The 14,044-nt window shown below is 31.1% G+C and overlaps 3 protein-coding genes across 3 annotated transcripts in view; all 3 read left to right on the top strand.

Moving 5' to 3' along the window:
- The window catches only part of LOC111698709 (solute carrier family 22 member 8), a 4,721-nt gene extending 3,652 nt beyond the window's left edge, over window positions 1-1,069 (top strand). The window contains exon 7 of the mRNA XM_023469117.1: window positions 853-1,069. Coding sequence (XP_023324885.1) covers window positions 853-1,054 — 202 coding nt within the window. The 3' untranslated portion in view covers window positions 1,055-1,069. The remainder of the gene's footprint in view (window positions 1-852) is intronic.
- Window positions 1,070-2,477: 1,408 nt separating this feature from the next.
- On the top strand, window positions 2,478-6,819 carry LOC111698708 (organic cation transporter protein). Its single transcript, XM_023469116.1, has 7 exons — window positions 2,478-2,544; window positions 2,913-3,012; window positions 3,472-3,508; window positions 4,053-4,201; window positions 5,223-5,350; window positions 5,784-5,957; window positions 6,629-6,819. Exons 1-7 carry the CDS (start codon window positions 2,478-2,480, stop codon window positions 6,817-6,819), a joined length of 846 nt encoding a protein of 281 aa, XP_023324884.1.
- Window positions 6,820-7,123: 304 nt separating this feature from the next.
- On the top strand, window positions 7,124-11,522 carry LOC111698704 (uncharacterized). Its single transcript, XM_023469111.1, has 4 exons — window positions 7,124-7,604; window positions 9,407-9,499; window positions 9,935-9,995; window positions 11,259-11,522. The coding sequence occupies exons 1-4, from the start codon at window positions 7,501-7,503 to the stop codon at window positions 11,457-11,459; spliced, it is 459 nt and encodes a 152-aa protein (XP_023324879.1). The 5' UTR covers window positions 7,124-7,500; the 3' UTR covers window positions 11,460-11,522.
- The last annotated feature ends 2,522 nt before the right edge of the window (window positions 11,523-14,044 follow it).

The raw sequence follows: 14,044 nt of genomic DNA, 5'->3' as shown, positions 1-14,044 counted from the left end.
ACCCTCTGATTCACAATATTTAAGTGACCCTCTGATTCACAATGTTTAAGTGACCCTCTGATTCACAATATTTAAGTGCCCCTCTGATTCACAATGTTCAATGCTGGTTCTCAATAAAGGTGACTTGTGGATTATGTAGAAGAGGGCAGGAAGGAATATCATCATTGTTCATCCGATAAATTATACAATAGAGTACCGATGTGAATCGGACATTAAGAATCACTAAAAGTACGTCGACAGTCCCTTAAAATATCTACCTCCGGGATTAAAAAACTTTAATTTAAACCTTAAACACACCAAAAAAGTAAAAATCACAAAAAAGGTGGTTGGATATTCAATACAATCTGATTAAAAATGTACGAGTTTTTATGAAAATCTGCGAAATATTAATGGAGCCTGAGCTGAAAACTTTTGAATTGGATATCCTTAATCCTGATCGGATAATTAATCTGGAGATTAAAAATGAGAAGAGAACAAGCAATATTTAATTTGGAGATTAAGAAAAAGAGTGGATTAAGCATTAATCCCGATATCCACCATTCTAAAGTTTTCAGCTCTGAGCTGAAAACTTTTGAATGGGATATCCTTAATCCTGATCGGATAATTAATCTGGAGATTAAAAATGAAAGGACAACAAGCAATATTTAATCTCGAGATTAAGAAAAAGAGTGGATTAAGCCTTAATCCCGATATCCACTAAAGTTCTAAAGTTTTCAGCTCAGGTAATAAATGTTACTTGGAACAAATAAGAAAATTTTTATTCCCGAGATCATGAAATTGCGAGTAAAAATGCGGGATAAAAATTCTCCCGAAATTGAATTAAAAATACAATTAATCCTGATATTTATATAGGTTTGGAAGGAAGAGTATGATGTTAATATGCTTGTATACACAATGTATTATTGGAATAGGAATACATTTCATTCAATCCCTAGTTCTATTTATTGGGCTTAGATTCATTCAAGGAATATTCATTCAGGTGAATACATTTATCCAGGGGATATTTATTTATTCATCTAGGAGATACATTCATCCAGGGGATATTCTTTTATAATCATCTAGGAGATACATTCATCCAGGGGATATTCATTTATATTCATCTAGGAGATATATTCATCCAGGGGATATTCTTTTATAATCATCTAGGAGATACATTCATACAGAGGATATTCATTTAAATTCATCTATGAGATATAATCATGCAGGGGATATTCATTTATATTCATTTAGTAGATATATTCATTCAGGGGATATTCATTTATATTCATCTAGGAGATACATTCATCCAGGGGATATTCTTTTATATTCATCTAGGAGATACATTCATTCAGGGGATATTCATTTATATTCATCTAGGAGATACATTCATCCAGGGAATATTAATTTATATTAATATAAGAGATATATTCATTCAGGGGATATTCATTTATATTCATCAAGAAGATATATTCATTCAGAGTAAATTCATTTAGAGTATATTCATTCCGAGTATATTCAATTAAAACTTTAGTCAGAATATTCATTCAGGGTATATTAATTCAGGGTATATTCATTCAAGGTATATTTTCATTCAGAGTATATTCATTCAGAGTATGTTCTTTCAGGGTATATTCATTCAGGGTATATTCATTCAGGGTATCTTCATTCAAGGCATATTTTTATTCAGGGTAAATTCATTTAGGGTATATTCATTCAGAGTGTATTCATTCAGGGTATATTAATTCAGAGTGTATTCATTCAGGGTATATTAATTCAGAGTGTATTCATTCAGAGTATATCCATTCAGAGTATATTCATTCAGGGTATATTCATTCAGGGTATATTCATTCAAGGTATATTTTCACTCAGGGTATATTCATTTAAGGTATATTTTCATTCAGGGTATATTCATTTAAGGTATATTTTCATTCAAAGTATATTCATTCAGAGTATATTCATTCAGGGTATATTCATTCAGGGTATATTCATTCAGGGTATATTCATTCAGGGTATATTCATTCAGGGTATATTCATTCAGGATATATTCATAAAGGATACATTCATCCTGAGACTACAATGGTTTACCTACAGTGCATAGTAGGCTATAAATACAATAAAATACAATAAAATACAATAAAAGACGACTTTCTACTGCGTTTTGATTTCAAACCAGCTTGCACTAAACTGCTTTCAGAGTAAACGCGAGAACCTGAAAACTGTTGAAAAGGAAAAAGAAATTAAATCAATAATTAAATGCGTTTGAAGTGGTTACAAAGCAAAATTTAGTATTAACTTATTAATTGATCATGAATGGTCTGTGTACACTGCACAATTGCTGCGTCTTATTTCCATTGGACAATTAAAACTTGAGTCTAAAAAAGTCGTCTGACTATTCCAGTCTATAAAGCAATAATCAGAGTAGCTTCTCAGTTTTCATATTTATTAATACAAATTGTTTCGAATTGCTCCTTTTCAGTTCATAAATATGGTTATATGTTATGGAACTGTTCCCTCCTGGATGGAGAACTATGGCTGGTTGTGTTGTTGAAGCATTTTGGGCAGGAGGTAATTTCGCTTTTAAAGGGAACCTACAACTGAACACTATTTTCTTTTAGAAAGAAAAGGTTTATTTAAACTTACTTGTACTGTCTCTTTAAAGTTTTATCTTTAAAATACATCTGATATCTTGATTAATAAAATACATCTAATATCTTGATTAATAAAATACATCTGATATCTTTATTAATAAAATACATCTAATATCTTGATTTATAAAATACATCTGATATTTGATTGATAAAATACATCTGATATCTTGATTAATAAAATACAACTGATACCTTGATTAATAAAACTCAACATTTTTTCGTGTTAGAAAGTATAAAATAATAATAAGCAATAAGAACTAATGATTTTTGACTTATTTATTTCAGGCATTGTATTGTTAGCTCTTATTGCTAAATATGTGCAACACTGGAGATATATCCAACTAGCAATAAATATACCAACACTGGCCACAGTTTTTTATATTTGGTAAGTAAAAAAGTAAAAAAAATACGTTCGTTTTTGGTAGATTTTTAGAAATCCAATTTCTGAAGGGTTCGGATGCAAATTTTGGGTGATTTTGATAATTATAGTAATATTTATTTTATAAATCGAGGCGACTGATTCCGCAAAAATGTTACATTTTCATGACCCCATCATGATGTTTTTTAAAACACAGACTTTTACTTGTTGGTCGGAATGATCTAAAAATATCTAAAAAAAACCCTTTAATTTGTTTATTAATTGATCTATGGTCTAGAATTCACATGTTTAAAAAAGCCTTTAATAAGTTTGTCTGTATTTGAGAATAATTAAAATTTTTTTTGATTATGTTGATTGCTTTATCAAAAGTAGTGTTTCCAGCAAAAAAATTTTTTTTCGCGAAATTTCGCATTTTTTGCAAAAGTCATGAATAATATCATAATATCAAATATTATTTTCACTTAGGATTATACCAGAATCTGTAAGATGGCTGATTTCAAAGGTTGGTAAATTTTCCAGAATCAAACTTTAGAAAAATTTCTAATTTTTATCAATAACAAACAAATAAGAAACATGATCAAAACAAAAGCTTATCATGGCGTTTATTATCAAAAATAGATACACAAGTTATATATCAAGACGTGTCTATTTTTTTTTAGACAATTCCCAAATAATGTCTGTCTTGCTATAGTTACATCTGATTAAGTTTGTTGGACCAATTATATGACCCAAGGGAAGGTTTAAAAATGCCTAAAAATCCCCAAATAAAAACATCTAATCTGCTGTACAGTAGGACCCATAAAAATGAGTAATATGAAAACGACATTAATTAAGCAAACTTGTTCACATTTGAAGTTATACGCTTCTGGGTGCACATTTAGCATAATAGTTTACCAGTTTTACCGGTTAGCTTAAAAATCAAATTATTAAGTCAAATGGGTTTTTGTACACTGCACAATTTCTGTTTTTTATGTTCATTTTTAAATCAGTCGTCTTCCTATTCCACAGTTTTATTGGTCTCCCTGTATAATTGAATGGTTGTGTAGGGGAAGGTTGACAAGGCTGAGAGGATTGTGACCTCTATTGTTGGATATAACAGCCTCCATCTTGATCTTGACATCCTGAAGGCCGAGATGCAGACCTTGATGACCTCAGCATCCTCCAGGCACAACCCTGGGATTGTTGATATATTCAGGTAACACATTTAAAGGGACTGTCAGCAAAATTTAAAGTTTCAGTATTACCCACAAAAGATGATAGGTAGACAGACAGACAGGCAGACAGACAGGCAGGCAGGCAGACAGACAGACAGGGGCATCTGAAGGGAAGGGGGCCAAGGGGGATGTAAGATAAGATGTATGAGGTATATCTGTATGGTTTGTTTAGTACTGGATCGTGACCTAATCGGTATCAAGCCCTATCAAGCACTGAGAACAGATATTTTTTAATTAATCACTTCCTTCCACTACAATCTAGAATTATATTAAATTTAAACTTGGTTAGATATACCCCAGTAGCATATAATTAGTAGTTTTAAGTTTATTGACAATTTATTTATTTGATTTAAAGGAACTGTCTGTTTCATGTCACGCCTGATTTACCCTTTAATTGACAATAGAGACATGTGTTTTTTTTAATTTTTATTCTCAGCTAAAAAGCATTGCTATCTCCGTCATCGATTAACAGACAATGGGTTTAAAGGGAATGAAAGCGTAATTTCAAGTGACCCTCCATGCAAAGATGGCAATACCCGATTCACAGCGGTACCCTTAAAAACTACGTCTGATTCTGTATGATTTACTTAAAAATGTGTATGACTTTGAAACGGATTAATTTTAAAAACGATCGTTTTATAAAAAACTATTATTATTTGTTTTCTAAAAGTTCAAAACGAGTGGCTCGTTTTTAAAAACGGTAGTTTTTTTTCCGAAAATGAAGCGATCGTTTAACAATTGTTTTTAACCCTCTCTAAAAAAGTGACATGAAAACATGTTGGAGTATCTGTCGAAATAAACACTTTTAAACATACAATATCTTCCACAAATGGATCAAATAAAGGTTTCATGTAAATCTTACAATGTTATCCTTGTATATAGGATTCATTCAACATACACTTTAAGACCCTTTAAGTGTATGTTTGTAAACTGTACATGCCACATAAATGGAGGTTCACAAGAAGTTACGCCTCCAGTTCCTTTAACCGTTAATATGTTCAGGCTGCCAACTATCCGACTCCGAGCTCTGGTTCTCTTCTTTATCTGGTTCTCTGTATCCTTGTGCTACTACGGTATCACATACTTCGTCCCGAACCTGTACGGGGATAAGTACCTCAACACTATCCTAGGTAGGATTCGGCAGGTTTTACTTGATCGTTCTGTTTACGATACAATGAATAAAAATGAAAAATTATTGATTTTGAAATGAGAAAAAAAAACAGAGATAGTTTTTCAAAATGAAACGAAACGATCGTTTCAAAGTATTTTAAAATCAAAAACAATAATATAATGAATATTTGCCATAATTGTTTTATCAGAAGGGCATTTTTTAATGTGGCATTTTTACAAAAACCAAGTAAACCTTCAAAATCTAGCTTTAGTATAATTTGTTAACTAATTTACCTAAAACAATTGTCAAGAACAATCTGCTTTTAATCAGCTAGATCTATCCTCTATATAATCACTTTGTAAACAATTGATTTTTTGTTTGGTTTTTCATTTACTAAAGGTTAGTGATTTTGAAAGAAAAAAAACGATTTTTTTAAACGATGTAAAACCTAGGTGGCGGGATAGAGCTGGCCGCCTACCTACTCGCCTACGTCGTGCTGGGAGGGTTCGGACGGCAGGGGCCACTGTGTGGATATCTCCTACTTAGTGGGACTATCTGTATAGCTGTTGTATCTGTTAGAACATTTATACCTGAGTCTGCTATGGATGTTACAGCGCTAGTTACAGGTAAATTTTAGAGTTTTTTTATCCTGTTTTTTAACATTCAAGATTTTCTAGAGGACTTGAAAAATCTGAATAGCTTAGCATATTTAAAATTGTATTTTGTTCTTACAGGTGTTTATTCGTTAACTTTGCCCAATATTCTAACCATCAAGTAACTTCATTAGTCTTAAATAGCAATATTCTAGTGTGGGATTATTGCACCTGCCTCAAACTCTGATCGTCTCATCATCGTATTTTGCAACTTTTCAAATTCATTCATAGATGAAAAAAGGCCAGAACAAAGAATCAGGGGAAAATAGTTTAAATAATGTTGTTGCTCCTGGTTTAGCTTTGGTGGTTGATTTGTTAGGGGGAAACAATTTGACAATATTGTAGTTCCAGGTTTAGCTACGGTTGGAAAGTCAGAAGGAAAAGTTTGAATAATCTTGTTGTTCCTGGTTTAGCTCTGGTTGTGTAAAGTCAGAAGGAAAAGTTTGAATAACCTTGTTGTTCCAGGTTTAGCTCTGGTTGTGTACAGTAATAAAGAAAAGTTTGAATACTTTTGTTGTTCCTGGTTTAGCTCTGGTTGTGTAAAGTCAGAAGGAAAAGTTTTAATAACCTTGTTGTTCCAGGTTTAACTCTGGTTGGAAAACTCTGATCAGGGGGGAAAAGTTTAAATAATCGTGATTTTCCAGGTCTAGCACTGGTAGGAAAAGCCTCAATTGTTTCCTGTTTTTGTACAATCTTCATCTACAGTAGTGAAATATTCCCTACTCTAATTAGAGCAGTAGGGGTAGGGTCTTGTACATTCTTCGGAAGGGTAGGATCCCTACTAGCTCCTCAGNTTTATAGAATAATCTGCACATATGTTTTATTAGATTTATAGCAGAATATGCACATATGTTTTATTAGATTTATAGAATAATCTGCACATATGTTTTATTTGATTTATAGCAGAATATGCACAGATGTTTTATTAGATTTATAGCAGAATCTGGACCAAGAGCATCTCAAACCTTTTAAACTTCTAGAATTACAAAACTCTTAGTAAGTTTGTGTTCCTAATGGTTGGAAATACAAAAACAGAGAGAGAAACAGAGATGACAACTTTATATATATAAGTTTTAAACCAAGCTAAGTTTCCCATTCAAACTTTGAGGCAAATCGGTCAAGTGGTTCCTGAGTTATGATTGGAAATACATACAGACATACAAACATAGGTTACTGACCTAGCTTGGGAACCCAGCTTTTTCTGGACACTAAGCTTTCTTTATAAGAGTCAACCTATTCTACTGAGACCTTTTAAAACAAACAAAGAACATTCCTGTGGTTCTACCGAGATCCCCAATAAACTTGAGGAAAATCGGTTCATACATACAAACAGACAGACAAACAGAGATTACTACTTTATATCTGGATATTGTAGGGATTGGTTGTGGTTAAACAACAGCATAGAAGTAGTGCTGAGAGTCTGGATGTCGGGTACGGGAAGTGTCCCGAGTTTGTCTGCGTGGACGGGTTGATCGTGAGCCGGGACTCCGGGGACTCCGGGGAGTGGGGGGAGGAGATGGAGGTGAGGGAGGTGAAGGGGGAGAATGTGCAGGAGAAGAGAAGGAGAGATATCAATACAGATACAGAGCATAGTTTTTCAGGGACAATGTCGACATTGAGGTAAAAATTTAATCCAATTCTTTATACAGTCGAGAAATCTCATTTTGTGGATAAAATTCAGCATTGTATTTGTGAATAACAAATCAAATGTTTTCTACTACAAAAACATGAGAGAAAATATATATATATGCAAAAAACTAACCAAAAAAATAATGTATTTCTTTTTATATGTATACAAAATAATGTTCAGTTAGCTCCAATTAAGAGCTTTTACTTATGGAAAGGCATACACTCACACCGGACGGACCAGAGTGAGCAGCATTCGGTTTCTTCTATTTGAAATCAAATGTGTATTGGTCTTTAATTCAATAATCATTTACTTTACGGATTTGTTTATTTAGCACATTCCAACAAAAAAGTATTTAATAAAAAAGGGTAACAAATTATGTTTAATGGGTCAAATTGTGATCGAAAGTCACAGCTTTCTGGAATATTGACAGAACCGTTAAATCCACGTGCACTGCAAGCGTAATTTCAAGTGATCCTCCATGCAAAGATGGTGATTTATCTGGTGGAAAATGTTCTCGTGTTTTCCGATGTAAAAATGTTTCATAAGTGATAATTTCAATATGTTTTTCTGCAGCAGAAATGCGGAAGTCACATTTGGGGAATCAGCTTCATTAACGAAAACGATACCCCTTTTTATATAAAGTCCATGAATTCCATCCGGTTTTATAGTTTTAGATCGTTCAATCCGGTTTCATAGTTTTAGATCGTAGAATCCGGTTTTATAGTTTTAGATCGTTCAATCCGGTTTTATAGTTTTAGATCGTTCAATCCGGTTTTATAGTTTTAGATCGTTCAATCCGGTTTTATAGTTTGAGATCGTTATTCAAGTCTCATCCTTTGTGGGTAACCCTGCACACTATGCATATCATATATGAGCATATTTCGTTACATAAAATCTTTGAAATTGAAAGATAAAAACGTGGGAACTATTTGGGGTTAAGAGAGATATTTTTTTTTACTAGTATAGGATGTTGTCATTGTTATGAGAAGCATGGAATGTTTCACATTTATCAAGAAATTGTATTGTTCTCAGCTGTACTAGTGACTACAATTGTTTTGATAAAACTAGCACATGGTGTTTTCACAGATTTCAATGTAGTTGAATTCACTCTTTATCTTTTATTGTGTATTACCGTTTGACCATTTGTAAACTGGGTCTGATTGATAAAGTACGCTGAAAAGTAAGCACGTTATAAAGTTTCACAAAAAACTTTTTTACAAATAAAAAAAATGATACATATAATCTGAGTAATCTTTGGTACTTACGAAATTCTAGAAAGTATTGTTTGAAATTTAAATGTTTTAAAATTCCTTATAAAGTACTATTTTTACTTTCACGGAAGACACAGAGTATAAAAGATACCAGAGATCCAGGTCCAGTATCAGACTTAATGAAGAATATAGGTCAATTGATCAAGCTTTAGTCCAGACAAAGAATAAAAAAGATTATTACTTAGACCTTAACTAACTGACCTTATTGCGTTCAAAGATTATATGAAAGAGTTTTATTTAGAATTAGACCTTGTTTAGACAAAATATAAACGTTTTCTTAGGCCTTGATCATCTATTCGACAAGACAAAGAGTATCTATTAAGTCTGGTTGAAAATAGCACTAATGAGTATCATTTACTTCTAAATCTCAAGATTAATGCTAGACAAAACTAATTAGGTCAAGATTTATTTTTGCACGAGACAACGACCATTAACGAAAACTATTTAGAAGAGTATGAAAGATATTATTTAGGTGTAAACCAGTTTTAGACGTGACAAAGAGTATGAAAGATATTATTTAGGTCCAGACCAAGCTTTAGATTAGACCCAGAGTATGAAAGAATTCCGGAAATTCCTCCTCAGCAGTCCGGAAGTCCTATCTCTATGATAATTAAGTAAATTTTTTTTTAGAAAGAAATTTCTATTTCCATCTAAATTAATTACATGTTAAATTATTCTTAAACATTTTTGTATGATTTTAAAAATTGAATTTTGGCTTAGAAGGTTTATTTTATGAAATTAAACGTTACTTATTGAGTAAAAGATCGGTTTATTTGAAGACATTATATTATTAATTTAAACATTATGTTTATTTTTAATTATTAGATATTTTGATATTTAAGTTTTCAGGTATTTAAGTGTGTATCATGTTTACAGTAAGGCCCATAAAACTGTGGAATTGGAAGACGACTTTTTGACTCAAGTAATGATTTTTGTCAGTCCAGACACAGAAATTACATCAATTACACTGAAATATTGCTCGAATGTCGTCTTCCTATTTTTAACAGTTTTCTGGTTCTCATTGTAGAATAATATTAATGTTTATTTAGAAGAAAAGAAAGTTTGTTAAGCTCCAGTATAAACCTACTTGAAGAGAAGATGAAACCCCAGGTTTATATAGTACACGCAATTTCAAGTGATCATTCATTTAACAATTTCAAACCTGATTTACAACAGTACTATGTCTTCAAACCTTTTACTAAAAAAGTTCATGATATCCGCAAGTTACTTTTGTAGGGAAATCACTAAATGATCAATTTACAATAAGAAAAACAGGATATCTCATTCATTCAATTGATCATGATAAAAGGCTTCGGGGGTTTACTTAGATCGAAAGTCACCTCGTTCTCAAAATTTATATAATTTGTTATGAATTTTAAATTCTTGATATGTAATAGAAGATTAGTTTTCTTTTAAAATCTTTTTATGAATCGCACTTTAGTTTTTAATTTCTAATTGTTTTGTCAATTTTCTGACAGACCTTGGTCTTTGAATGCAGTAATTTTTATCTTTATCTTAATCTTTATTCTTACTTCATCTCCATCTTTTTAACCTTGACATTTGAGCAGATTTCTTCATATTTATTTTCTACCTTGAAATTGTTTATCTTCTTTCTTCATCACCTTTTAATTACTTAAAGGGATGAAAGAGATTCTTCAGTTTCTAAAAGAAAAGAAAGTGTTTTCAAAACTGTTTATTTTAAAACTGATCATGTTAAAACTAGATTGGTTTTTGGTTAATTTTACCTTTTTATCGACAGATTTAATTGGAATTTAATTTACATCATTTTTTAGCTTTACGAGCATTTATTTGTAAATATATTTACTAAAAATAAAAACGACGTATATTTGTAAATATATTTACTAAAAATAAAAACGACGTATATTTGTAAATATATTTGCTAAAAATAAAAACGACGTATATTTGTAAATATATTTGCTAAAAATAAAAACGACGTATATTTGTAAATATATTTACTAAAAATAAAAACGACGTATATTTGTAAATATATTTACTAAAAATAAAAATGACGTTTATGTGTCCTGTGAGTCTTTTAGTTCTTTAGAGCAAAAATACAATAGAAATTTTCACTAACATATTTGATCGTTCTGAGCTTGACAAACATGTTTTATAAAAGGGATATTATGACCTATTTTTTTTTGAAAAGCTTAATAAATTCTTGTATACTGCTCTTATACTTTAAGAATTTTAATTTATCATAATTTTTATAATTTTAATCTTTTTGCCTGTAACTTTATCTTGATTAATCGTTCTTTTGATTATTCTTAATCTTTACATTTAATAATTTTCAGAATTCTAGATCTTGATTTTTGTATTTTAATTTAGATATTTAACTTTTTCATTTTTTTGTAGGGCGATGAGTACATGAATTATGTAAGTGACTCTAGCGTAGTGTCAGCTGAACCCTCCTTATACACAGACTCTGTACATGCAAGCCTGTACAACGGTAGTAACGTCTCCATGTACATGAAACCAGAAACCAAAGAAAATTTAGTCACTGAGTTTAGAAAACAAGGTTTGCTAGTTCTTGACAGTAATGAAACAAGATTGTGATTGAAAAACAAAATTAAATGTAAAAAAACAATTTGAAAAATAAAATATTTATTGTCGGTTTAATTGCACTAATTCTCACATTGAAGATTTAAATTAAACTATTAAAGGAATCGTTCACTTATTTGGGTAATTTCAGGGTGAACTAAACAGCCTATTCGCTGTTAATTGATAATAGTCTTACTTTTCAAAGACAACTGTGGCCGGAGAAAAAGCCGATTTTTCGTTCAGAATTTTGTTTAAAATTTGAGCGGAAAGAAACTATAATAAAACTATAATTGATGTTTTCTTCAATATGTTGTAGATCAAAATAAATTTCAAATATAAAATTAAACTGTAGTTTCTAATCGTTAATTGTAAATGTCATTATTTTTTATTCCTATTTCTAAAATAGCACTATTTTATCGCATTCAAAATTGTGTATTGCCTGTGTAAAAAGCTGAATTGGATGCGGCATGGAAAGTTGTGCACATACGGGGACAAAATCTATAAAATCTACGAGCCCAAATACGAGTAATGCTTAATTGATTGTCGTAGAGACGTCGTCTCTGTATACATATTTTACATGTTTTAATACGAACAACGTTAATTTCTTGCTAACTCAAATATCAAAAGTTTTCATATTTTAGTACATAATAACGAACACATAATGACATTAAAATATAATAATTTTAAATGATGTTGGGCTGCTGTTAATATTGAAAAAAACATCAAATAGTGTCTTTAGAGAGGGACCGGTTCTTTCAGCTCAAATTCTGAACCAAAAATTGGTTTTTTCTCCGGCCAGAGTTGTCTTTGAAAAGTAAGACTATTACCAATAAACAGCGCATAGGCTGTTTAGTTCACCCTGAAATTACCAAAGTAAGTGAACGGTTCCTTTAAATGAAGATGATTCAAGTGTGTTGAACATCCTACAGTTGAACCCAGAAAACTCTGGGAAATGAAAACTTTATTTAAGCAATCGTATGTGTTTTGATGTTGATAAAGCAACAAGTTTTAAACATATTTTGAAAAAAAATGTGAAAATGGTTTGTGTTTGTACACTACACAATTACTGTCTTGTTCTTTTGGACTATTTAAAATCATACTTGAGTTTAACAGTCGTCCTTCTTTACCACAGTAAAATGCAGCTGAATCGTTGTTGAAACATTTATAGATTTATTTGATATAATTTATATTCTTTTTCTTCTATTTTTCAAAACTTTAAGAATCTGAACCAAGATATAAGCCTGACGGGTCAATACAATCATAAAAATATAATCTGAACCAAGATATAAGCCTGACGGGTTAATACAATCATAAACAATACAACCAAGATATAAGCCTGACGGGTCAATACAATCATAAACAATACAACCAAGATATAAGCTTGACGGGTCAATACAATCATAAACAATACAACCAAGATATAAGCCTGACGGGTCAATACAATCACAATACAACCAAGATATAAGCCTGACGGGTCAATACAATCATAAACAATACAACCAAGATATAAGCCTGACGGGTCAATACAATCATAAACAATAACAATACAATCTGAACCAAGATATAAGCTTGACGGGTCAATACAATCATAAACAATACAATCTGAACCAAGATATAAGCTTGACGGGTCATAATCATGGTATTGTACAAAATATAGAACTTTGAAATTTAAAGAAAAGCATTTAATAATTACAAAACGGATTAAAATATCAAGTTATCAACTCTATATTTCAGGTTAAAACATGTAGAAATATTTTAATCAAAATTTGTACAAAACCACAAAAAAATATTATAAAAAACCTTTGAAAACTATTATCATTTGCAATGTCGTCTTCCACAAGCTAACGTTTGGTTTAAATACAATGTATATTCAATAGAACTCATTGAAATACAGGGTGTCCAACACCAAATTTGATTCCTAGCCAGATATACAGGGTGTCCCACATAATATTGGATCACAACCTGGATATACAGGGTATCCCACATAATATTGGATCAAAACCTGGATATACAGGGTGTCCCACATTACATTGGATCACTACAGAGATCGTCTTGAAAGGATGACGAATAATAATATTTTAGCAACGATATCTTTATTAATCAGTGCATTAATAGTTAGAAAGATATTTCGACCAACTATATCAAGTATCGACCAACTATATCAACACCCTGTATAAAGTATTTCATGTGATGTCTCAGATCTAATAATGCCTGGATGCACAGTACTAAGAAAATGATGTGCACAGCAACAAATTAACTGCACTAAACAGTGAGCGTCATCTTTAAAATCTCATCTTTTGTGGGTAAAACCCGGTAGACACAGCTGTGGATTAGTAAGACGACTTTTATGATTTTCCTCAGTTAACTAAACATAAAAAGATCAATATTTCAGAACTTACACAAACTTATTTTACTTGATAAGCGATTTATACGCTAGTAAATTTAAATTCTGTGTAATAACATCAAATATACTTAAAGATTGCTTAAACGTCGTCTTCCTGTACTACAGTTATATGACTCTTACTGTATAATATTAGCAGATGATAGAATTGTATTTGAAAAAGATAGAAAGTATAAGATCTACCGGGTCGCATCTCTAC

Source organism: Eurytemora carolleeae, unplaced genomic scaffold (genome assembly GCF_000591075.1).
Source record: "Eurytemora carolleeae unplaced genomic scaffold, Eaff_2.0 scaffold258, whole genome shotgun sequence".
Classification (NCBI taxonomy): Eukaryota; Metazoa; Arthropoda; class Copepoda; order Calanoida; family Temoridae; genus Eurytemora; species Eurytemora carolleeae.
This window is presented reverse-complemented; position numbering and strand designations above follow the sequence as displayed.

Bases quoted from the DNA above. Each gene is read 5' to 3' on its own strand.
- LOC111698704 (XM_023469111.1), top strand. From the start codon at position 7,501: ATGGAGGTGAGGGAGGTGAAGGGGGAGAATGTGCAGGAGAAGAGAAGG. The intron at 9,500-9,934 runs GTAAATTTTTTT...ATGTTTATTTAG, and splicing joins CCTATCTCTATGATAATTAA to AAGAAAAGAAAGTTTGTTAA. The intron at 9,996-11,258 runs GTTTATATAGTA...ATTTTTTTGTAG, and splicing joins AAGAGAAGATGAAACCCCAG to GGCGATGAGTACATGAATTA.